The sequence below is a fragment of the Colletes gigas genome, unplaced genomic scaffold, assembly GCF_013123115.1.
Source record: "Colletes gigas isolate AHSC1104 unplaced genomic scaffold, ASM1312311v1 Colletes_gigas_Sc00020, whole genome shotgun sequence".
Classification (NCBI taxonomy): domain Eukaryota; kingdom Metazoa; phylum Arthropoda; class Insecta; order Hymenoptera; family Colletidae; genus Colletes; species Colletes gigas.
In genome coordinates, this window is record NW_025106649.1 from 2,672,908 (window position 1) to 2,700,433 (window position 27,526).

General features: G+C 33.5%; 2 protein-coding genes across 2 annotated transcripts in view; one reads left to right on the forward strand and one right to left on the reverse strand.

The window, feature by feature from the left end:
• Window positions 1–2,915: 2,915 nt before the first annotated feature.
• LOC122400890 lies at window positions 2,916–13,390 on the forward strand. Its single transcript, XM_043402625.1, has 8 exons — window positions 2,916–2,975; window positions 4,583–4,715; window positions 6,257–6,387; window positions 6,850–6,959; window positions 7,044–7,189; window positions 10,467–10,665; window positions 13,052–13,168; window positions 13,273–13,390. Exons 1-8 carry the CDS (start codon window positions 2,916–2,918, stop codon window positions 13,388–13,390), a joined length of 1,014 nt encoding a protein of 337 aa, XP_043258560.1.
• An 8,350-nt stretch (window positions 13,391–21,740) lies between these two features.
• The window catches only part of LOC122400767, a 52,864-nt gene continuing 47,078 nt past the window's right edge, over window positions 21,741–27,526 (reverse strand). Inside the window, exon 16 of the mRNA XM_043402400.1 lies at window positions 21,741–26,756. Coding sequence (XP_043258335.1) covers window positions 26,696–26,756 — 61 coding nt within the window. The 3' untranslated portion in view covers window positions 21,741–26,695. The remainder of the gene's footprint in view (window positions 26,757–27,526) is intronic.

Consider the following 27,526-nt stretch of genomic DNA (forward strand, 5'->3'; position numbering starts at 1 on the left):
GAGGCAGACTGCAGTGATAGTTATTTTCTTTCTCACAGTATTTTATACAGGGTGTTCGACTACCCCTGGGAAAAATTTTAATGGGAGATTCTAGTGGTCAAAATAGGACGAAAATCAAGAATACCAATTTGTGGACGGAGGCTTCGTTAAAAAGTTATTAACGTTTAAAGTGCCGCTCGTACTGAATTTTTTTCTCGAAAATGCGCGGGATTTCGGGGGTATGTGTAATGACCAAAAATGATTGTAATCGAGCCCTGCAACCAAAAATAATTTTTTCAGAATGATTTGAAACATTTTTTTTCACCAAAAAATTTCAGCACCTACCTGAATTTTTTTCTCGAAAGTGGGTAGTATTTCGACGGTATGTGTATTCACCAAAAATGATTGTAATTGACCCCCGCAACCGAAAATAATTTTTCCAGAATGATTTGATATTGTTTAATTTAATCTTTTAATAACTTACTAACTTACTAACGAAGCCTCAGTCAAGAAATTAGTATTCTTGATTTTCGTCTCCAGAATCTCCCAAAAGAAGATTTAATATTTTTTTATGGTCTTGCAACGAGTTTTGTAACACTAATAGAACTTTGAATTGCGATAAAATGAGAATAATTTCGACGTTCATAATTCATAAGTTCCGTACATCTTTCTGATGTACGTACATATGTTATACCAATGCGATCGGAGTTTGAAATTTGTTTCATAATGCAGTTAATTGTTCGGAACTATTGCGTCACTATTATGTGTCATAAAGCGCAGAAGATCAAATTACATCTCGTATGAAAGTGTAATTATGAGTCTAGATCGCTCGTGTTTAGAACCTAAACTCAAGATACATAATAAGCGTTTCGATCAAAGGCTCTACGATTTAGCAATTCATTTATTGGACGTGCAAAGACATTAACATTGGTCTCGGTTTTAATGTCAACTTTAATGTATGCTAATCTCATTCAATATTTTGACTTCGCGTTCGCCGGTGTACACGATACAAAACATAGTTCAGACAGGATACATGATATTGCAACAAACGTAGGAAACGATAAATTAAAGGAATTCTAATTTCATCAAGAAGAATTATATTAGAAACATGTTTCTAATCTAATTTCCTTTTGAGGACAATCTTTAAAATATTCGACAAAATTAAGCGAAGCAAACGTTTGTAATATGCTAAATTCACAATTGATTAACCTTCTACAGAGACTTCGAGAAACACGTTGAAAAATAAATAAATGAAAAATTGTAACAAAATCACAGCAAGATACACCTGATTGCAGAGGCGCGGCAATCAAAGTCAAATTCACTGCGGATTTGATCAGAAAGGAGTAGATAATTTCTCAACTTTAATATCTCTCACAGTAAAAGTAATAAATTAAAAATTGTACCAAAAATAGAAGAAGAGTTTCACAGCAAGCTACGATTACAAAGTCATGGGAAGCTAAATAAAATTCATGATAGATATTACGAGATATTACAAAGATATGGAAAAATATATTTGAAAATTAACAATCAAAATGTGGCACCAAAAATAAAAAAAAATTCATGAAAATCTTTGCAAGAATGGCGCTGCAGATAATCTCACAACTTGAAACCCCTCTACAATAGATTTTAGCAAACACATTAAAAAATGAATAAACGAGAAATGAAACCAGAAAGGCAAGAGAGAGATCACATCGAGATATATGGTTGCAGGACATGGTAACCGAAGTAAGATTCATGGGAGATTTTATGGGAAAGGGACAGGACATTTCACCATAACTTTAAGACTTCCAGGGGCTCGTTAAAAAATTAATAAGTAAGAAATGGTACCAGAAATCGAAAAAAGAAACCACAGCAAGATATATGTATGGTTGGCGGGACGTAACCGACGTTAAATTCATGACAGACCTTACGAGAAAGGAACAGTTCATTTTAATGCAGTTCAGAATCGAGCATGCTAATTGTTCTCTCATAATAATTAGAAAGGATTACTGTTTTAACTGTTGCCACTCGTCACTCTCAGGGTCAGAAAGTAACAAATAATAACAAAAAAAAGAGCTACGCAAAAGTTGAGCTTTTTATTTGAATTACGATACGTTCGAAATGTTTCGACGAATGGAAATGTTGTTACTAAACGATCGTGTGTAACAGCTGATACGTGATACAATAAACAGCTTCAGAATCACTTTTATTGTCGTAATCTGACCCGATTGGCTCTATACATACATATAAATAGCGTCTACTTTCTTACGCAAGATTCCGTTGCTACTAACTGATTCAAGGCCATACCTTTGCAATTTATTCACGATGCCCCCTAATTTATTTGCTACTTTGAAATAAACGGAACCGGATCTATGGACCGCAATTAAAATTACTACCAACGAATGTTGTCATATGAAAATTGAGTTTTTACTTCTTGAATAACAGAGCAATCGAAATTCCTTCTTCTTGATCAGAGATTCTCAACGGGGGCCACATGACCTCCCTCCAGTTCGCTATGTTGTATTTCTTGAGGGTCACGAGTGAAAGATCTAAAAAAAATGAATCAGTGTCTGAGCGAACTACGAAAAAGATTATAACAATAAACATTCAAGTTTGGGTTATTCAAGCTAGAATATATTCATTGAGAAATAAACATTATTATTTGTAAACATAAACATTTAAAAAGTGTTAAAATAATGAACTCTGAAATGACAGAATATAATTGTTATCATCATGCTGCTATTTGTAGCTTTAACGAATTTGAAGTAATTTAATTCACTTATTTCTATTATACAAAATTACTTGCATATAAATTATTTTTGTTCTTAAAAGAATATTTTATCGATGAAACTTTATTTGTCTTGTGATTTCACACAGTTTTCGTTGGGGAAATTCGTTAAAAATAAACCAATAACAATTTAATTTGTATTTACGTGTAAATTTTGTTTCAGGCAACCATGATTACCAGACTTCGAAGTCCCGATATATGCTTTCTAATATCCTGCATTATCCTATATGTAAGTAATGTAAACTGTTCATTTATTCGAGCGCAGAAACATGGATATTTTTCAACTGCATTTAAAATTACGTAATATTAAATGTATTAATATCGTATCCAAGTTTGTTTTTATTTTTTAACCGACTGAAAATCTCTGTCCAGTTTCATTATTTCGTTATCTTTGTTGTTCAAGTTGGATGCACGTTAAAAGTTTGTTAAGTACATTATAAAATATTCATACACTTTCATAAAGTGTATGACGTAGTTGTATAGTAATGCAAATCCAGGTAGAGAAACTACAACTACTTGTATAATAAGATCCATAATAGGCTGGCATATACAGGGTGTTCGACCACCTCTGGGAAAAATTTTAATGGGAGATTGTAGAGGCCAAAATAAGACGAAAATCAAGAATACCAATTTAACAATTAAATTCAAAAATTTTAAATCGTTCTAAAAAAATTATATTTAGTCACTGGAGTCAATTACAAGCATTTTTGGTGAATAGACATACCCCCGAAATCCTACCCACTTTCTAGAAAAAAATTCGAGAAGGTGTGAAATTTTTCGACGGAAAAAAACAATTTCAAATCTTTCTGGAAAAATTATTTTCGGTTGCGGGGGTCAATTACAATCATTTTTGGTGAATAGTCATACCCCCGAAATCCTGCGCATTTTCGAGAAAAAAATTCAGTACGTGCTGAACTTTAAACGTTAATAACTTTTTAACAAAGCCTCCATCAAAAAATTGCTATTCTTGATTTTTCGTTTTATTTTGGCCTTTAGAATTTCTCATTAAAATTTTTCCCAGGGGTGGCTGAACACCCTGTATATTTACATTTTAAAACCCATAAAATCAGAATTATTATAGACATAATACAAAGATTTTGTTCACCGAGAATTGTCGGTGTATAATTCTTTGTTCTAATTTATAAAATTACAACATTTAAAGTATCCTGGAAGCAGATTGCCTAATGAATCGCCATTTTCAATGCTCACTCCTAGAAACATCTTATTATTAATTGCACTTTATAAAAGGTATTGCAATCGAGCGGTATTGTTACGCAATATTAGATATATCACAGTCTTTAATTGGTCCATGTTAGTTTTAAGAAATATTAACGTTGCCGTAACTTTTGTACGGGCACATTCTTATTTTTTGCCACTGGCAAAGAAAGGGCTCGCTTAAAATTATTCAACGGACCTGTCAGTTACGTGATTTACTTTTACGCCATCGCGTTTCGTAACATACTTGACCGCCTGTTTATTTTGTTTTTGAGAAAAGTGCATATTATTTGCCTGTGATTCTGGAGGACGCCAAGCGACATTGCGCGAACAATTTAAACGAAATTCCTTGCAAACCAGTTATCGGTGAATTTATGAAACCATTTTTCACAAACACGGACAATAGCACCTCGAATTTACGATACAGTGTTAAATTCAGCGTACAAGATTCTTTTGCTTCGATTCGTTCGAGATTTTCTTACATGCCCGAATACGGATTACAAGCAATCCTTTAAAAAATATGATAGTTATTTTATTTTTATATTTCGCCGTGAATTTGTATGGGAAATGTTTGTAAAGTACCCACGATGTTTAGAAGAATAAAAAGTGATGATTCTAAAGGTTCATAATCCCATTCCTGTAAACTCTCATGGACGTCTGATGGATCCGCCTTCTCGAAATAGTATGTGGCGGTTTGGATATCCGAATCCTGTTAATTACAACGATAACGAGCTCTTTTGCGGAGGATACGCAGGTGAGTTACTCGACAACGATTAATTTTCATTAACAAACGAACTGACCTTGTTGCTTACGAAAGTATTCGAACGCTTGTATTGAAAATTGCTAATACATAAAATCCACGTTTCAATCATCAGACCACAGTTCTGAGAAAGCTACTGATTGAAAATTTAACAAAATAAATATTAATCTTAATACTATACTCACTATTATTGACGAACTATTATAGAAACGTTATTACTTTTTTATTTTAAATTATGAACGACCATCGATAATTTAAATATTCTTATTTTAGATCACGTTATATAGGGTGTTCGGGTACATCGGGGAAAAATTTTAGTGAGAGATTCTAGAAGAAAATCAAGGATATCAATTTCTTGACTAAGGTTTCGTTAAAAAGTTATTAAAAAATTTCAAATCATTCTGAAAAAATTATTTTTAGTTGCAGGGGTCAAGTACAAGCATTTTTGGTCAACAGACATACCCCTGAATTTCTACTCAGTTTCGAGAAAAAAATTTAAGTAGGGGTTGAAAATTTTGGGTGAAAAAAAAAGAATTTCGAATCGTCTTGGAAAAATTATTTTTAGTTGCAGGGGTCAATTACAAGCATTTTTGGTCAACAGACATACCCCCGAATTCCTACTCAGTTTCGAGAAAAAAATTCCTTACCGAAAATATAATTTCTGTAGGAATGTTCATGCGAATCTTTAAAACATCATAACTTCTGAACGGATTGGACGATTTTAATGTTTCAAAAACCAAACAACGCGTATTTTAGTGGAGAATATGTAGAGATTATGAAAATGTTGGAAAAGTTGCTCCGTGGCCCGTAATGTGAGAAAAACCCCATATAACTGGTCCAGTTTTCAAACAGCCATAACTCCTACAATAGTGAATATATTTCAATGAAACTTTTTTCGGAAGTAGAGCTCATGGGTACCTGCAAAAAAGTATTAAACAACTCTTTTGTCGGGCGACAAACAAAATTATTAAAAATCAAAAATGAATTTTTAAGAAAAATCGACTGTGCCTAAATTTTTCGAAAAAAAAAAAAATTTTAAATCGCTCCGAAAAAATTATTTTCGGTTGCGGGGGTCAATTACGATTATTTTTGGTGAATAGACATACTCCCGAAATCGTGCGCATTTTCGAGAAAAAAATTCATTACAGACGGAACTTCAAACGTCAATAACTTTTTAACGAAGCCTCAATCAACAAAATCGTATTCTTGATTTTCGTCTTATTTTGGCCTCTAGAATCTCCCATTAAGATTTTTCCCTGAGGTGACCGAACACCCTGTATACATTAATGTCCTTTAAAAATCTAAGTTTCATTACGTTTTCAGTTGAGTTCATTACCTCGATCATATCAATTTTAATTTTGTGTTTTCCTCTACTATGATGAAGATCATTGGATTCAAATATAGTATGTTTCCTACTGAGATTTACATTACAATTTGGACATTTTTTAACATTTTTCTTTGTTATTGCGAATGAGTTTAATTTTAACATGATCGTTTCTTCTTAAGTTAGTTAGATCTATTTTATACTCGTTTAGTGCAATGGGTACAGAACAATGGCCAATGCGGAATTTGCGGCGATGCTTATCACCTGAACGAGCCAAGACCGCACGAAGCAGGTGGCGACTACGCGAGAGGAACTATTGTTAGACGCTACACGAGCGGTCAGGTGACTTAATTTTATCTTCGTTTCTATAAACATTTGTACTGTTGGACCAATACGACGAAAACGGACCTTTAATGGGCGTAGAAAAAATTCAGTCGATGTAACAAAATGCAAATACAGCGATCCCCAGCTTGCTTTGGTGCCTCTCGTTTCCACGCATCCGGGAAGGTGTCGATTATTTTGAGGCATTGACTTTTTTTTTATCCCGATCTGAGGCCATGGATCGTACGTATCCTTCGACGACAAGCGTAAAAACAGGGTACGTCGAAAGTGGGCGAGATAGAGCAGCGTAGTGGGCCTCAGTCTCTTGTCGTCAGATTGGCTTCTAGAATATAAAAATCGAATTTTATTTCATTTTCTCGACATCAGAAAATTCGTTTGGTTTATTAACATTCTTCTAGCATCTTCTCCTAGATTATAGCTTCGTTATATTTCATTTGTTCTTTACACTGTTCACACATACAGGATATTGATGTCGAGGTTGAACTTACGGCAAATCATTTGGGAAGATTCGAAATGTACCTCTGTCCAACCAATAATCCAAGAAACGAAGCGACCCAAGAGTGCTTTGACAGGTAACAGGAACAACGTCTACAGTATCGTGTGTGTTATTAATGAGTACAGCGTTCAATCTATTGATATAAATTTTTATGCTTGAGGTATCCTTTGTACATTACCGGAACTCGAGACGTTCGCTTCGAAATACCACTAGATACCGAAAAAAAAGCTATATTTCGGTACAGTGTTACTTTGCCATCCTACGTCACCTGTTCTCAATGTGTGATACAATGGAATTATTACACCGGTTGGTATTATCATGTTTATTTATTCAAATTTAACTGTTATATGCACTAACGAGGGATGTTTAAAAGCTTTGTGGCTTCCTATAGAAATAGCATTCGAATCATTGCAACTCAAATGGAAAACTGTTATACGAAAATAAATTAATTCATAAAATGATCCACTGGTTCGTCTCTGTAAGGCAACAAAGTGTTGTTTTATCGCATAAATTAATTGTTGAAACAGCCAAAATCCATGAAATTGGATTTTATATTTGTTAATTATAGCTCGAAAATTTACAAAAAAAACTTGCAACTTTGCAGAAATGTAATTCAAGCTAAAAACATAACTATTTTTTGTTTCAGCAACGAAACGATCCTAGGGGTGAAAACACCTTTTAGAAAAATTGTGAGTTTTCATATTATTGTAAATGTGTATTCGTATAATATTTCATATTATCGACAAATGGGGATTTCGATATCCTTCCAATAAAAGGTTAATTTATTTGGGGGTATGTTTTCACCTTAAAACCGTTTCGTTGCCAAAATAAAAAAATGGTTAGAATATTCACGTTACTCGAATTTCGTTTCTTCCAAGTTAATAAGTTTAATAATGGGAACGTAACGATGCAGTATATTTGGGGTAATTGCATTTACCTCAAGAGAGATTGTAATGAGAAAATAAGGCGAAAAAATGAAGGAGGTAATTGCTTTTTAAGCGACCGAGATCACGAATGTAATATGAATGACTTGTAGAGAGAAGACTTAAATTAGAATATTTGAATAATACAGTAAAGTCTCGTTAGTCGTCGCAGAGTTATCGACACAACTTCTTGGAACCACTTGCACGGAGCGAGCCTTCGCCTTATTTACGATCCGCGATCGATGATGACTCAATTACCAATGAGAAAACGACGCTAAACATATAAAATTTTTATATTCGTTATTTTACTACTGCCCCAACTGCTTTAATCAGAATGATGAAATTCATACAATTATAATGATACCAAACACGCTCATATTTGATTAATTTCTATTTTACACGAGCAATCTGAAATTGTATGTATACAGACATACAGGGTGTTCGGCCATCCCTGGGAAAAATTTTTATGGGAGATTCTAGAGGCCAAAATAAGACGAAAATCAAGAATACTAATTTGTTGATGGAGGCTTCGTTAAAAAGTTATTAAAAAATTAAATTAAAAAATTTCAAATTATTCTGAAAAAATTATTTTCGGTTGCAGAGGTCCATTACAATTATTTTCGGTCATTACACATACCCACGAAATCCTTCGCACTTCCGAGAAAAAAATGCCCGATCGTAAATTTAATGAGGCCAGAAATGCACCCCCGAAATTTCATGCGAATCTTTAAAATGTCATAACTTCTGAACGGATTGAGGGATTTTAATGTTTCAAACGCCAAACAACGCGTATTTTGGCGAAGAATATGTAGAAATTCTAAAAATATTCGAAAAGTTGTTCCTTGACCCCACAAAATGAGACAACCCCCATAAAAATGGCCCAATTTTCAAATGGCCATAACTGCTACAATAGTGAACGTATCTCATTGAAACTTTTTTTTATAGTAGAGCTCATGGGTATCTACAAAAAAGTGTTAGACAACTTTTCCGTAGGACGTCAAATAAAACTACCAACAATGAAAAACGAATTTGTAAGAAAAATCGACAAAATTTTTCGGCGAAATTAAAAAATTTCAAATTGTTCTAAAAAAATTATTGTCGGTTGCGGGGGTCAATTACAATCATTTTTGATGAATACACATACCCCAGAAATCCTACGCATTTTCGGGGAAAAAATTTTAGCAGGTACTGCAATTTTGAAACGAAAATAAAAAATTCGAGAATGTGTACAACTTTCAACAAAATTAAAAAATTTCAAATTGTTCTAAAAAAATTATTTTCGGTTGCGTGGATTAATTACAATCATTTTTGGTTTATATGCATACCCTCGAAATCCTACACATTTTCGAGAAAAAAATTCAGTACAGGCGGAACTTTAAACGTTAATAACTTTTTAACAAAGCCTCCATCAAAAAATTAGTATTCTTGATTTTCGTTTTATTTTGGACTCTAGAATCTCCCGTTAATATTTTTCCCAGGCATGGCCGAACACCCTGTATAAATGTTATAACTAGACTGCAGATTTTAAGGATTCATAACTTATGTTAAAGATTTGTTTTCATGAATTACTAATTGCTCAGAAAAAATGGGCATTGAAACGAATTGTTCTACAGTATGTCATCATACGACTGCTAGATTGGATCCATTCAATTTGCATCAGTTCTCAGGGAATCAATCATAGTATCTTCTTGTCAGAGATTAACGAGTCGAAGGTAGATAACACCACTTAATTCCTGTCACCTCTGTCGCTCATATCGGGTTTCATAAGGCTTTTGAAGCAATAAGTGGTTTGAGCGTGAAAGAGAGAGTGATGCAGATGGGACCAGGCGATAAAATTATTACCTGAATCTGTCATCTGATACTTTTGATACTGTTTAAAAGAAATAAGGTTACTAACAGGATGACAAGAATGTCTATTTGGTGACAAGAAATCTTCTTTAAGTTTTTAAGCTACACTTCACAGGCTTGTCAAGCTTACAGCTTGTAAAGCATTGATGTCAAAATTATTAGTTTATTACCTGGCATTATATCACGTGGCCCAAATAAAGTGTTACAAGTTCTTCATCTCTGAAATTAATGATACAGTAATGATTCTTAAAATGAGTCCTAAATGTGATTCGTAGATTGAATATTTCTATCCCTCCCAATTGTGGGGGAATCCATAAAATCCGTAAAACCAGTAAAGCGTGAAAAATGACACTTAAAAAACGATATGAACCGAGATACCGGCGTCGATTTGTGTAAAGGACAATTGTTTTTTTCTCATTTGCTCTCCCTTATTGTCCTTTTTTTCGGTTGTCGACTGCGGCTGTCGGCAAAAGATAAAGGCGACTCCGAGGCTCAAGGATATTGCTGTGTACAAACATCTGCTGGTGTCGAATTTCGCTTCCACCGGTACTTACATGAAATGAACATGTTAACCCTGGGGCGATTACCAGCGAAACGATACAAATATATGTATATTTATAAGTAACGGAAATATTTAAGTCTTTTCATTTACATAATCCATTTTGTATACATATTGTGTACTTTCGTACCTGCATTAAACGCATCAAATTCCTTTTTAATGCATTTAACACTATTTGCTCTGCGATTCAGCAATGCTATCATAAATAATATTATTGAAATTCACGATGTAATTTTATTATAAATGTTATCAGGCAACATGTGGGGTATTTGTGAAAATGGAACCGAGGCTAGCGGCTGTGGTAGACCAGAAACGTTCCGAAATTGCGCCGACGTTAGCATCGTTACGAGCACAGCAGGCGTGCCACCACTCTTCGTGCAGCAGGATAATCCCTTTTTGCTTTATTACAAAGATTATAGTTCTCCGAACAATATATTCCCATTGGTCGTTAGGTGAGTATTCTACGAATCGTCGCAAGTGAAACAAAATTACTACTAGAAACAATAAATAGAAACAGTAACAGATAGACTGCTTAATCAAGTCCTAAATAAGGTTAAGTTTTATATAAATTTCTTACATCGAACATTCGGAAAAATCTGTTTCGTACAACCGTAATAGTAAATAATAAAATACTAGTTAGAATTAATAATGTCCTGTATGTGTCGTATAAAGAATGTCTTTCGAAGTGGCCTAATATTATGAGTAGTCCTGTGTTACGTAAGATGTTCGTAAAAGATGCGCTTTCTGTTCCGCAAACATAACGAATTCATACAGTGTTCGAGAAAGTAGACAAAACCAAATGAGTAAACATTGAATGTCTACAATCCAATATACTGCATTGTCTTGCTTATTTGAACGCGGGCTATCCAGGACAAAACAAATGCTAAAAATAACTGTCATTTAATAAATGTTTTTAAAACTATTTCTAGAATATATATATTTTAGAATTTTAATAATTCGAATAAATATTAATATACTACGATATAATGAATTTCGACGTTATGAAAATCGTTGATCACTCAAATCTGATTTGACAGAAATAATTGTTAGAGAACTGTTCTCAATATAATGAAAATAAGTGACAAAATAGTTTATGGTTTCTTGGTAGAGAGTATCGTTTATAATTAATGCTTTAGTTTCGACTGTAATCTGACACTGTTAGAAAGATTCGAAGCAGGATGGTCAGGCCGAGGCGTTCGTGTTGGATCGGATGGAGGTCGGTTTTTTTTGTCAACCACATCAAAGAAATATCGCACGTGTAGTGTGAGAATATTTATGATGGAAAACGGATAACGCGATACCACATTTTCTTACGTTACATGGGTGCATTGCTTCTTTAACACATTCACTGCCAGATCAAAACCATATAATATTCTGCACAAGTAAAATTTTAATTTTAGATTTGTAAGCTACATAACCCAAAATTTATTTTCGTAACCCTGTTAAAATTCACAAACTCTATTCAAATTTATTTCCCTCGACGTCTTAACTTGAAAATTAATTTTTCTAATATCAAAATGGTAAATCTTAACCCAGACCTAACCCTATATGTAAGCTACATAACCTAAAGTTTGTTTCAGTACTTATTTTCGTAACCCTGTTAAAATTCACAAACTCTATTCAAATTTATTTCCCTCGACGTCTTAACTTGAGAATTAATTTTTCTAGTATCGTAGTGGTAAATCCTGTCACCCATATACAGGGTGTTCGGCCACTTCTGAGAACAATTTTAATGGAAGATTCTAGAGGCCAAAATAAGACGAAAATCAAGAATACCAATTTGTTGATGGAGGCTTCGTTAAAAAGTTATTAACGTTTAAAGTTCCGCCCGTACTGAATTTTTGTCTCGAAACTGTGCAGGATTTCGGGAGTATGTCTATTCACCAAAAATGATTGTAATTGACCCTTGCAACCGAAAATAATTTTTCCAAAACGATTTGAAATTTTTTTTTTGCCGAAAAATTTGTCCACCTTTCTGAATTTTTTTTCTTGAAAATGCGCAGGATTTCGGGGATATGTCTATTCACGAAAAATGATTGTAACTGACCCCCGCAACCGAAAATAATTTTTTTAGAACGATTAGAAATTTTTTAATTTAATTTTTTAATAACTTTTTAACGAAGCGTATTCTTGATTTTCGTCTTGTTTTGGCCCCTAGTATCTCCCATTAAAATTTTTCCCAGGGATGGCCGAACACCCTGTATGGGTGACGTGGCAAAGTATTAATGTGGTTGGCGAAAACCGACTTCGGTCCGTTCTAGCACGAACGCCACAGAGAACTACCCTGCTGTGGCTTTTACTGCTTCGAGTCCATTAAACGGTGTTGCATTACAGCTGAAACCTTGGCTCGACGAACTGTACAGTGGTGATCAATCGATTTTCAGCTGTACCGTGTGGCTGAGAACCCATTTCTTATGGAGGAAGTCAATGCTTAAAATGCACGTTTCAAAAACAGTAACATTAACTAGTTCGTTTAGACATTAGTTGTACAGTTTGATCGCTAGTTGGAGATCCATCTTTAGGACTACGTCAGTTAAAGCCTTTCTTTATATTATACCACATTTTTGGGTGTTTATTTCTATGTGAAAATTTTTCAATAAAAATAGATACATGTATCAATAATATATATGCATTTAAAGTTAAAATTTTTGTTGTTGTCATGATATATCAGAATTCAGAAACGTTATGCTGTTAGAATTATTGTAATTTATCATTAAGGATGGGAACACCAGTATCACTAAATAAATATTGATATTGATATAACTGTCAATTGGCAGTGTCATAAACTTAACTATAGTTACGCGAGCGGAAATTACTATAAAATAATTTAATATTCAGGTCTCAGATTTGCATGCCCACTCCCCTTTACCGACGTATACCGGGAATGGGTGACTGGTGTCAAAATAATTGTCTTCGTTATCCACCGAACTGTCCATCGGCTATCTGTCAATGCCCGTAAGTTATTATATGCAGTAACGTTTCAACATTTTAAATAGTAAATGACTTTCAAAGTTTCTTTTTTCCAAGCAACAAAGTAATCGTTTGTACATTTTTAATAGGGAAGTGTGCGATGCGATCGGAGAAATAGCTGGCAAGGAAGGAGCAAGTGTTTATTGTATGGACAAATGTCTCGTTTATCCACCCAACTGTCCTCTTCATCGATGCCACTGTTATTGAACAAAGTGAGGTACACTTGCGTAAAACTATCGTACGACGAAAGTTATAACAATTTTTTTTTTGTAATTTTATTCAGTCATTTCGGAATCATTATTATCGTCGTTGTGTGTGTTTTTCTTTTAGATGAAATTCACAGCACATGTTTCGTAATTTCGAGAATAGATTATTTTTTGTTTATACCCAAAACTATCGAGTAACTCGTATTCCGTCCACGAAAAATGTGATAATTTTTATTTTATAATAGTTTAGTATCGTACATTGTGTTTTATGAACAATACATAATATTTACTGTATTTTGTACAAAATTTATACTTTATAAACATAGTTTCCAAAATCTGTTTAAGCAGACCATTATAAAGATAAAAAAAAACGTCCGTAAGATTTTTATGACATAATTTGTAAACGTTTTATCGTTAAAATAGCGTTGTTTTGTCTACTTTAACAGAACTGTCGATATCATTCTAAAAATAATTTAATCTTCGATTTCAACAAAAATTGTAAAATCTGAAAACAGTGAACATCAGTCGTCTTTTTATATATAATTTTCTAAAATTGAAATAAAATCTTCGTCTGTACGAAGCCATTCTATTTTTCTTTTCCAAACAGAAAGAGGTTCGATTTTCTTTAAATATTTTCTTCTGGTGATTTTAAAGTTTTTTTTTTCGACTGAATTTGCAATAAAAATGTAAGAATATTAAAAGGAAGTACCGATAGGGAGTGTAGGATAGCAGTAATAGCGATTAGAATCGTTAAGAAATCGACAGGTGAAAAATACGCACTTAAATAATAAGTCGTGAAGCTCTCAACACGTCTTGTTCTACCAATTTCCACGGCACGAATGTCAACTCTATAGTGGAAAGCATTACGGTTGTAAATTAGGAGCAAGTGGGGTTAGCTCAAACGTATCGAGTCTGATCGCAAGAACAGGTTAACCCCCAAATTCACTAATATTATTGGTCCTTATGGTCGAGGACGGTCCAGGTAGAAATTACGTCAATAAAAGAATTAAATAAAGCTTCAAAACCAACCCTTAATTGCCCAATGATTTATTATCCTTGCACTTTCCCGACATCGTTATGTGAAACATCCATCTAGCGAAAGATTCGATAGTTCTTCTTACACGCTGCATCTTCATCTACTACGCGAATCATAAGTGACTCTGTCAATCGAAATACGTTAATTTTGCAATGTACCAATGTATAATGCGTAAATATATTACCTTTCGATCTAACTTAATCAATGTTTTTCATGCAAATTATTTTCGATATTAATAGCAAACGAAATTGTTGGTACATGGTTTGAATACGAGTTTCCACAGTCAGATTTCTTAAATGTAGAATGCCTACGTTGTAAAAGTCTTTTTCACGATATATGTACTTCAGTCTCTAAAAAGCCTATGACTGTAATAAAATACACGCAGTAGGTTTGAAAAACTCGAAACAATTTCTCGAATGCTATAAATTAAATGTAAATTTTACTTTTGTAAATAAAGCACAGTTTTAAGCACTGTATAAATTGATAAGAGGAGTCACAAGCTCTTTGTCTGTGTGTAATCCATGTGTTAAGAAAAAAACATTAAATGCAACGTTTATGTTGCACATTTCGTATGTGCGTGTGCCACAATGCGAACTCGTATCTTTTACCATTACAGTGTCAAATACGATGTTATCGACTCAGGATCAAGAAAGGTTCCTATGTAATTACTGGTAGGTATGAAAACAAATAACTTTAGGGAACATTTTAGGACGCACAAAGAAACAGTTGATTTATAGGTTAGAGCAGGTATTTAGTGAAAGTTTGTGTTTTATAGCGTAGACTGCAACATTGTCGATTTGACAGGTAACAGAGTTCAGAAATATTATTTGCAGGCAATTCATGTTGTATTTTATTAATGTAACAATATGATTATATGTTCTAATTAAAAGAAAAACTGCATTTTAATGTAATCGACAACATGATGAATGACAATAAAAATATGTGCAATCAATATTCATAAATTTAGTGGTTAGCAAATGCAAAAATTTCATTCGTTATTATTTATTAAGTTGAAAGTTAATATATTTACACATTATACGTTAGTAGGGTTATAAAACTGAAGTATTTCGATCGATTGAGTTACTCATGATTTGCGTAGTAGATCGAGATGTAGTCTGCAAGAAAAACTCTCGAATTTATCGAAAGGTGCTGCATCGCATTGTGATGTCATAAAAGTATAAAAATAACAAATCACCAAGTAATTAATTGTTTGTCTGGAATCTTTATGTATGTATTTGTTTTACAAGTGCAGTTTCTATCTGGGAGCATCCTCAATTACAAGGAACAACGATATTATTGAATTCGAGGTTTAAGTTTTTGGCCCAAACGTAAACATCACGAGCCAGGCTCGCGGACAGCAAATCACGATTGTGATTGAGTTTTAGTTTCTATCAGTACGCCACAAGAGTCGGTCGCGATTCTTATAACCTCTGTTACAAAGCAGTTTAGCATCAGTCTGGTCTGTTTACCGCGTATTGACGCCTGCCATTTAGGCCCGGATTTCATCGAGCTAAATGATACGGGAAGAGGTTAACCTGTCCTTGCGATCTAGAATCGATACGTTCGATCTACCCCCACCCTCTTCTTATTTGCAACTTTGCAACAGAAACGAGTTGCGCAATGGGTCGACATACGTTTCATGGAAATTGGCGGTTTACAACGTATTGGCAGCTTCACGACTAATTAGGTACATACTTTTTATTTATCGACTTCTAAACTATCCTAATCACTGCTCTCTGCCACTCTCTATCGGTGCTTTAATTTATTATTAATACGTTTGTATCACTAATTCAGTCAGAACCGTAAAAAAGGTTGAATCAGTTTCGCGCTTTTTCTTCGATACCGGCATCACTTATTATTAGATCTTTCTAAATGATATTACAGTCGTATAAAACGTGTTTCAAGTTCATTTACCGTTTAATCACGATACAAGTACGGTTATTTTAACACATTTGATTGAAGCATTTTATTTTTATTATAGTTTTCGATTGCAATTCGAATGGAAGGAACGCTACGGTCACACTACGGCCACGCAATCGACGCCGTGATACTTGACAATCTCAAATGGAACAAATTTAAAATGAAGTGCTGGTAATATCTAATATACATACATTATTACAACAGATGTCGTATGTGTAGATGTCTATATATTTTAGTCTTTGTATTGGAATTTTATTGGAAAATTGGAAGTACGTGTATTTTACTACATTTTTATTGCTCATAACTGTAATAAGAAAAAGCAGTAACATAATATTTTTAAATTCAATTCGTACGTTTATTGACAAGAAACTATATTCGTAGTATAAGAAAACAGTATTTCCTTCGTCAAAAACTAGATAAATAAAAAAAAAAATAGAAAACAGCAGGTGTGTTTAACTAATATTTTTTGTTTTCTCTCCCAATCTCTCTTCTAGCAATTTTGATAGCCGCGTGCAATGCGGCAGGTAAAATCGGTGTTTGTTTCGTAAAATAATTTGTTTCTTTTTAAAGCACAATGACTTTGGTGTAAATTATCGTTTACAATTTAAATGCACGCGAAGATCGAGTCAGTGTTTATTGCGCACTTGTAAAATTTTTCCAGAGCATCGGGGCTCCTTTTAGGTTATGAATCGGGATAAAAGAGTCACTTTACAATTTTTTTTTTGAAAATTAAAATCATTCGTTACCAGTATTAGAGTCAGTGCATCACTGAAGAAAATTATTGGACGATGCTTCACAAGCGAAAAATGTAAGTATATATTTTCATGTTTAGGAAAAAATTGTTATTGTTAGTTTCAAATTTTCAAAATTATAATATTTTTATTAAAATTAACATTTTTATAATTTTCAACACAGAGTGTTATATTTTCTGTCTTTTTTACAGAATTCTGATACCACGTCACCAGATTTATCGATCGAAAGAACTTCTTTGATGACTTCGATGATGATTTCCATTGGATAATGGAAAACTACTACTTTTTGCATTCTACAATTGGTGAGTTGCATACTATTTTTTAATTCCCTGGTCTTCTTGTACACTGTTTTTTAATATCATAAATAAATGTTTCACATTGCGATGAATAATTTTTAATACGAACATTTATTAATGAAAATATATTAAATATTTATAAAATGAATATTTTCATTAACATACGACTGAGTAGTTCAAATATGAACGTTAGTTGCATAATAATTTTTATAATATGAGTTAAATATGGAATTTATTCATTTATGATTATTTTTATTATAAAATTATGATACTGGTAATATTGTACAGATATGGAATATAACATATGTATGATGTATTTCATGTAGAAATAGATATTTATTGTATACTATTTTCTTCTTTTAAAAAATTTACTTTGACGTCAGAATCGACTAAGGATAGTTGAATATTTGAATTAACAATTTAATAAATTTATTTCAATGATTTATCTATAATTTTCAAAATAAATTATTTCATTTGTGCCAACATCTCGTCTTCCAACAGTAGGTAGGATAGGTAGGTTTTTTTTGATACTAGGAACATGTATACTATAACTTGCACCTACTATCTTTTCAAAAGCAATTTCCACGACTGTAAGGTCCCCTTGTAAGTAGGTAGGAAAAGATTGATACAATGGGTATAGCCGAATAAGGGGGTCAAATGTGCCCCCAAACCGAATTGAACGAACGATGGGTCATTCGATAGCTTATCAAAAAAAAACCCTATGTGCCAATTTTTAACTTGAAATTTCGACCGCGGGGGTAGTAATGGAATGAAAACGAAAATCATGTTCATTCGATAGCTTATCAAAAAAGAACCCTATGTGCCAATTTTTAACTTGAAATCTCGACCGTGGAGGTAGTAATGGAGTGAAAACGAAAATCATGTTTTTGTGCAATTTCTCTTGACCTACTGAGTAAAAATATGTACAAAAATTCAGAGACATTTCGGGTACCGGGGCACATATTTTGGAAGATTTTCAGATTTTTTGATTGAAGAACCAGGTAGCACAAAATAAAAAACCGCAAAAAATGCCGAAAAATGTCAATTACGTATTGAAGGAGGTCCGGAATTACTTTTATACTTTTACAGTAAACAGGTATTGCTATTACTATTATTCTAAATTTTTTTCAGACTTTTCATTTTGATGGGCCGCAATAAAAAAAAATAAAAACCGATTTTTTCCTCATTTTCTGCGTATTCGAGTAACTTACACGTTGAATTTTTATGTATTCTTCAATATATGAGTGTTTTGTAGACTGTTTAAAGTTTCTACACTAAGCAAAATTACATAACAATTGAAACAAATAATATAAAGCCAACCATTGAGCGCATACATAAAAAATTCGAGTCTCTCTTCTGGACTTAGTATTTTTTTTTTTTCAAATTCTAATTATATAACAATGTTTTATATTTATTTATTGTTCTAAAAGCATTTTGCAAATATTTTTACCTGAAATATGTATAAATATAATTTTTGAGCGTTTTTTGCGTCTTTATTTTTTGTTGTCGACCGCGATTATTGTTTAACATCTCTTACACTGAAATTAATGTGAAATGTTAGTTTTCAAATTTCTTACCTTTGACAGAAGATCGTATATTGGCTTACTATTACTTCTTCTTCCCCTTCGATCAAGCAGATCTTTCCTTCTTTTTCACTTTCTTTGATAAATATAAATGTTTGCTTATTTTCACTTTAAAGCGTATTATTTTATAGAGCACTTGAAATTTTAATATTACGAAAGTATTAATCAAAACATGAAAAGAAGCACAATCTCACGCGTATGTAGGTGGAGAAAGTAGGTGAAGCAGGAATTAAATACAACAGACAATTTAATGTCACTATAATATTTAATATTAGGACATTCTATTGACAGCTTATAACATTACGCATGTATCACATATTATATATGTAACGAATAACATCTTTTCTGCATTTACGTATACGCGACTATGCGCGACGCGTACGCACGAACGTGCCACGTATACGTAATCGCAGCTACGGTTCAATGAGAAATTTCTTCAATACATTATATAATTCTCTCCATAGTGATCATGGTGAACTATGCAAGTGCAATATACACCTTGTGGTTGAGTATCTTAATTTCTCAATGAAAACTCGTCACTCGTAGTTTATGTCGGCCTCTACTGACGTAAAACAATTACGTCGGCTCTGCTCCGGTCGTTCATCTTTTTGATCACTATACACTGTTTAATACTTTACAAAACTATGTACACTAAAGCCTTTTTGTACTCTATAACGTGTTACCTTATCCCTAAACAATAACGATTCTTTCTTGTTTCTTTCTTTTGCATATACTTTAATCGTTTATAGTTGGATCGAAGAAAGAGTCGACTTGAAACACATTCCGCCATATTGGGCAATGGCTACCGATCGCCAAATATATCACAAATCGTGTCGAGAATCAAATTACGCGAGATTGAAGTTCATAATAGTGTCGTTTGAATACAAACTTTTTAATCGGGACGAAAAACATACGGTATGGAAGCAGTGTGCAGAAATATTATGTTCAAAATGTCTAATAGGTGCAATTGATAGAATTTCCCTCGCCGATCAAGTCGATTTATTCTTCGATCCTAACGCGCTACATCGTAATTCTCTTTGTGTGTTCTTGTATGCATGTAACAGTAATGAGTTAAGCACCGTGAAAAAAAAATTTGAAACGTAATAGGCGCGTCGCACACCACTAGCGTAATTACAAGGTGTCTAATACAAAGGTCGTTCCCTTCATTCCTTTTTCTCGTTTACGTTCTAATTTTATCTAAGCAACTATTCAACAACCATAACTGGATTTAGAATACACCAAACCACGTACGTCTGGATTTTATCTTTAAGTCGTCTTCGTCCTTGCTTCTTTTTTTTCCCATTTTTTTTTTTCTCGTTAAAACATCAATTTTGATTCTGACATTCCGTTTCAAGTTTCGTCGTGTGTTCCCTTCGATTTTTTCGCTGTGTCTCCTTTTACATTTTCACCGTTTGGCTTCGTCCCTGGACAACGTACGAAAAAATACATCCTCCTCCTTTCGACGAGTGTCAGAAGAGTTAACTTTATTAATACGAGTCGCGCGCGTCCTACATTTTGCCAAGCGATTTTCATTCTTATTCGTGTTAATGGATCGTCGAGTTTCGGGCTATTCGACGTTAACGATTACAATAAAGTTTCGTCAATGGGAATACATTTTTTTCCATTTTCGTTTTATTAATCCCTTAACGATCGATACTTACATTTCGAATTATGCTCAACCTGCCGCGTGTTACTTTTAACAGCCTGAACGCTGTCGAAGTTTGTCGGCGGTCAATGAAATTGATGATCAAGCACGTATCGCGTGAATCTTTCGTCTTCTCGAGTAGGTACTATTTTATCCATACGAACCTTAAGTATTGAATTTAATAATATCCATTGATATATATTGAGCTTGATATTAACACTAAACCGAAAGTGTAAAAGAAAAGTTTATAATGTAAGTAATCGATGAAATCGAATTACATGTATCAGTGGTGGCCAAACCATGATAAAAATCATATACATATAATATTCACACCATAAACGTATCGGTGATTATGAAAGCGGCGCAAGTAAATCCAAATGTCGTGTTTAGTCGTGTGTAAATTATGGTAGTGACATAAAACAATAATCACAAGAGAAAAGTGTAATTGTATTAATTTTATAAAAAATAAGGTAGCTTTTAGAGGTTTTCATGCCCATCAGAAATATTGGAGAACTCTGATAAAATAGTATTTTACGTATACGGGGTGTTCGTCCATACCTGGGAAAAATTTTAATGGGGAATTCTAGAGGCCAAAATAAAACGAAAATCAAGAATACCAATTTGTTGATGGAGGCTTTGTTAAACAGTTATTAACATTTAAAGTTCCGCCTGTATTTAATATTTTTTTCGAAAACGCGCAGGAATTCAGGGGTATGTCTATTCACCAAAAATGATTGTAATTGACCCTTGCAACTGAAAATAATTTTTCCAGAATGATTTGAAATTTTTTTTTTCGTCGAATTTAGGCACCTAATTATATTTTCGGCAAGGAATTTTTTCCTCGAAAGTGTGTAGGATTTCGGGGGTAATAGTAATGACCAAAAATGATTGTAATTGACCCCCGTAACCGAAAATAATTTTTCCAGATCGATTTGCAATTTTTTTTTCCGTTGAAATATTTCACACTTTCTCGAATTTTTTTCTAGAAACTGGGTAGGATTTCGGGGGTATGTATAGTCACTAAAAATGATTGTAATTGACCCCCGCAACCGAAAATAATTTTTCCAGAACGATTTGAAATTTTTGAATTTAATTGTTAATAACTTTTTAACGAAGCCTCCATCAACAAATTGGTATTCTTGATTTTCGTCTTACTTTGACCTCTAGGTAACCTCTTTCCCAGGGATGACCATGCATTGGGAATAAAACAAATTTAATAATATATCTTCTCGAAAATATAGATTTCTTATAAATTATTTTCCCTCCTTTTCTTTTTATTTAAATACACCAGTTTTTTGTCACTGGTTTCTGTGGGTTTGTAGTTATAATATAAATTCTATTTAATTTTATGTAATTATAATTAAATTTTTTAATAGTATCCACGAAAGAAAAGAATTTTAACACAGTAAATTTTAACGAGTTTCAAGTTTAACATTTTTTAAAATTATCATTGGCTATGTCGCATTTGATTCCGTAAATTAAACATTTTTCAAAGTTTTTTTATAAAATTTGAGGTTTAGAGCAAAAAGAAGCGGAATATTTATTTATATTGGGTATGAGAAAATATGAAAAAGTTACGTCGAAAAATGTTAATTTTCTAAAAAGCTAGCAGAACTTGAGAATTTATTTCTCTATTTTTGACGTGGATCCTTGAATCGTAGAATTTAAATATAACGAGAAGTATAAGTATGGGGGAACCATAACAAAGATAATTTGGCCACCATTGTCACATACGATTCGTTAGTCTACGCTCGAGGTACTTCTTATTCGTTATATTTTTTTTCAACATCGTTCGTTGTTTAAAACGACGACGATGTCTCGACGGCGTGTCGGATTTATTGTTTAAAATATATATTCGAGACGGTGGATGCAAGATAGAGAACGAGAAAAGGCTGTCGTTCGTGAAACTTTGTCCATCAGCCAAGTCGATTTCCTTTTATCGACTCTACCACAGACGACAGTCGACTTAAACGTTACAGTTTCTTAATTTTAACGGTAATTCGCTAGATATATAACATTTTTCAGCGCGCACGTGTAAAGCAACCTGGATTTATCTAATACGAAACGATAAAATATCGCGGGACACACGGGATCGCTGAAATCTTGAATCGATTACCTTTGTCCCCCACAGAAATTGCTACTTAGCTACATAATGTACGTTCTCTTTAAGACTTTCCATCGTCGACGTTCCTTAGTGGTTAAAACGACTAGACGTTCATTGTCTTGTAGCGTGGATTCTTTTTTTTGGGGTTTTTAGGTACATTTTCAGTCTTTCGGTGGTAATATATGGTTCATTTTCATTTAATCGTATCGTTGTATAATTATTCAGGCCGAATGAGAACAAAAGTAATTACTTTATCTGGAATCTCATGGATCTTATAAATCAGCCGAGACAGCAAAATAAAAATAAAACATAACATTCAGAATTTGTTCTATCATAAGTGAAGAAATTCTAGTTTAATATAAATGTTATGTAGTAACAAAGTTAAATATATTCGATGGAAACAAGAATTTATAAAAAACTAAATTACGTTTAAAAAATGTTAATTTTACCAAATTAACAACATGGTGTTTATTATTTATATACGATTATTAGCAATATGTGTTTGTAATCTTTTTTTTATTATTTTTTTGTTTTTTTAAAGCAAACGATGAATACAAATAGACAATTTACGGTATCGAAATAGAGAATCGCTGTTTACTTTAAGAGCATTTTTTATTCAATCGAGCAAGTTGTTATTACAGGTTCAAAAAGTCTTGATACATCCTTCGAAAACACCCTGCACGTAATTAGCAATGTACAAATGAATCTACACCGGCCCGAAGAATTATAAGTTACACAATTAAATCTAGAAAAATAATAGTGCCTTTTGTTTACAACGTCCCTTTTCTGCTTGTTCTCGTTAAAAAAGACTTGGAAGACATTTGTAGTCAAGGAATCCGAGTGTTTGTATATCGTATATATTAAAATATCATACAACTACAGATTTTAAATAATGATCTACACAGGGCCAGATATAGAACAAAATTTCATTAGACAAATTTAAACAGGCATTTCGATGATTTCAAGATTATCCCTATTCTTTGTTTTTATAGTTACTTTCTTCGTCATACTTGAACGTAATCCGGGTACAGTGAAGTTAAAATACCTTCTAATTAATTTTCGACTTACCCTTATATCTTTTCTGTAGAGAATAAACGTTTAAATTTGCCTACTCAAATTGTCTTTTATCTCTTTCCATTTAAGTGTTGCACAACACCCCGTACAGTAAAAGGAAAAGTGCGTTTCAAAATTGAAAATCAAAAACGTTTAAGAATCATAGATCAATAAAATCAATACAATTCTTAAACTTATAATTTCCAATCAGGTGTCCCTCGTCAGGCGTTTGTCGTCATTTTATGAACACTGTTTATCATTTTTATATACATATTTGTAAATACCGATGTAACTTACTTGTTAAGTATTTGTATGTATAGTCGTTACTAAAAGAGCAATTGCCAAATGGCGTTCGCTAATAAATATTTGTATCTCGTCTTTTTATTAAACGTCTATAAAGAAACACGTTGAGAATGAAATAAAATGGAAAAAAAACGGCAAGAGATTCAGGATGTACAGCGATCCTCTAATTGTCCCTTGTACGTTAACAAGGACTTTAACGAACGATGAGTAAAATCAATCTTCCATGATACACGATTAAAGATCTGTAGATACATCGGTGCACACGTATAAGCGTCTCTAAAAACGTGGAACAAAAATAGATTTTTTTGATTCATTTTGAGGCTCGTTCGTGGATAATTGTATCGTGAATATCCTCCCTACTCCCCATCCCAGCGGATTTTTATAAGATAACGTAACCGAATAGATCGTCTCTGTTCACGTAAATAAGATCCAGTCTTACGACGAAACTATCGCTACTAATGTCACAGTTAACTGAATAATCTCAACATCTATACCGTACTCATACGCATCCCCTTAGAAACTGTAATATATTTGTCGTCTTCATTTTATTACCAACTGCCTATCTACAATAAGAATGTTTATAATAGTTAAGTTGAGCTCCCGAATTAACAGTAAGTTCGTCGTGAGTATTTAAAATTTCTTAGAACTAGCCTCGAGTGCCCGAACTGTTACCAATGACTGCTTTGCTGTGTTTCTAAACTAACGTCCCTTAATATTAAAAATTTTATTGCACGATACAACGCTGCGAAATTAACGCGAAAAATATTTACCGGAGCATTTACCGGATAACCGAGTTTGTCAACGAATTTTACTTGCCTTTGTTAAAATAGAAAAATGCTAATTAAATTCGTGAATATCCTTAAAAGATCCTCTGTCCCTGTTCCGTTTCATCGTAATCGTCAATCGTACCGATCCGATCGAAACATAGTCTGTACTTCATAGAAGATGTTCGCGCGGATGTTCGACACGTTTACTGTACTTTCCTGTACGTATTGCGGAATATTTAAAACACAATTATCTAGATGAATGGATGTCGTAAGTTTATTCTCCTAATTCTTAAAATACAACGAGACGTTCAAGTTATATCTAACAAGCACTCGAATCGATTTCTTAAGGAGAGAGAAAAGTAGATAAACAATAGACCATACGATCAAGTTTTATTTATAATTCGATCAAGGGTTCGATCAATGTCGAAGGGTTCTGGGTACTAGGGCAGTAACAGTACCCAGAACCCAACCGTATCTCAAGGAAGCGATTATTCGGGGATATTTAAATATTTTTAGGCAATCGACGGACGAATCGTTATTATTACGTCCCCTTATTTTTCTGCGTTTTCCTTTTTCCTTCTTCGTCGATTTAATTTTTATATAATCACGAACAGCGAGTAATAAACAGCTTACACATCGAGTTTCTACCATCGAAACGTAACAGACGCGTTGTCTCTGTATTTCTTAAGCATATAACGCAGGCCATTGTATGTTCAGGCCGTAAGCGAGTCTAATATAAGCGCTAAATACTTTTAATTAGATACTTGTCGCGTATCCAACGAACGCTAAAAGTTACGTGGAACCATAATCAAATATCACGACGACGAAGCGTTCCTATTACGAACAGTAATCTAAACCATTTACACGTTGGTGTAACGTTTGAATCGTTTCGTCAAATAACATTTCCAATCGGATTTCTGGCACGGACACGAAACTTTACGGTATTAAAAGAAATTAAAAGGGTTTTCGAACCAAACGATGAAAAAATGAAACAGTTTTTTAGTTTGCAATTTGTATTAAAGAAATTTGCGTTTGGCGAGGGCGGCCAATGGGCTCATGTTTGACGAGCACTCGCGTGATCGCATCTTTGCATTTAATACTCATGCAGGATCGAACGATAAATGGAATTTGTTCTGTATAGATCGAACCGAGAAATACTTTGTAACGTCGTAGATTAAATTTCATTTGGCTACATAGACAGACACGGTTATAGCTTGGTTTTTTTTTCATCTGGCCACAGTACACCATCTAACATCACGGTAAATACGTTATTCTAACACACGTTGCACGCTATAATATACTACATCTATGGCGCAGCGACGCTCGAATTTTTATAAATCGAGGATCTACGGATAACGATCGCGTCGGTTGTGTCCCTTTCCAAGAGGAAGATACATAAAATGGCATTTTAGCGGACGCGTGTACCGAAACAACGTCGTCGAAAACTTACGATTACAGTTAGAATCACGAAAAAACCGGCAACAATTATGCTTCGTGTATCGGTAATGCATTTTGGTGACGTATGCGTTGGAACTTACACGTACGAGCCTCTCGTGGCGTGATCTAGTCGAATATCTTATCTTACGCACGCGCGAGATCTTCAGCGATTTTCTTTCGGATCGAAACGACGCTCCTTCTTCTCTTCACCGCTCGTTATTTCTTCCCGGTAACCAAATCGACGATCGGTTGGCCTCCCTTTCTCTTCGATCGATCCCAAGAAACGAAAACAATTGTAACGCGTTTCTCGTTAGCTCGGGCACTCGAACTTAGTATAGTAAAATCGAAATTGAACCTCTGAATGTTGGTTTAAGTGTAAAATGTAAGTTTTTTACATATTCAACGCCAAGTTACAAGTAACCTAAAGTCGCGTAGGTTTTTACATAAGGTGCATCCACTCTACAGTTTTCCCTGAAACAAATTGCAGACTTCAGACGTTAGTCGGTCCAGTTACAAATTCTAGTTTAAAGCAATGAAATTTGTACGAAGCGGCTAATGCTCTATAAGCGGTGAGTAGAATTGCGACAATATTGCTGTGACATGAGTTCGTATCAAATGAAAAGAGAAATAGGAAAAACGGAGGATATCGTTGTTTATCATTTTTTTTTCTATTTACTTCGTTGGTTTGATACGTGTGTATGTGCATGTGTGGATGTCTATGCTAAATATATCTATTGTTACTGTGTACACTGGATCTATAAAAATTGTCCTTAATTTGTGAAAAATCAATCTTTTTTTAAATGAATTTTCAAGACAGTAGTTATGAAGTTTGACGGGTAATGAAATAAACTTTTTCCAAAATTCTGATTCGTGTTTTTATTGACACCATATACAGGGTGTTCGGCCACCCCTGGGAAAAATTGTAACTGGAGATTCTAGAGGTCAAAATAGGACGAAAGTCAAGAATACCAATTTGTTGATGGAGGCTTCGTTAAAAAGTTATTAAAGTTTAATATTCCGTCTGTATTGAATTTTTTTCTCGAAAATGCGTAAGATTTCGGGGGTATGTCTATTCACCAAAAATGGTTGTATTTGACCCCAGAACCTAGAAATAATTTTTTTAGAACGATTTGAAATTATTTTTTTCCGTCGAAAAATTTTTCTTAAAAATTCGTTTTTCTTTTGTAATAAATTTGGTTGGTTCTGTACAGAAAAGTTGTTCAATACTTTTTTGTAGGTAT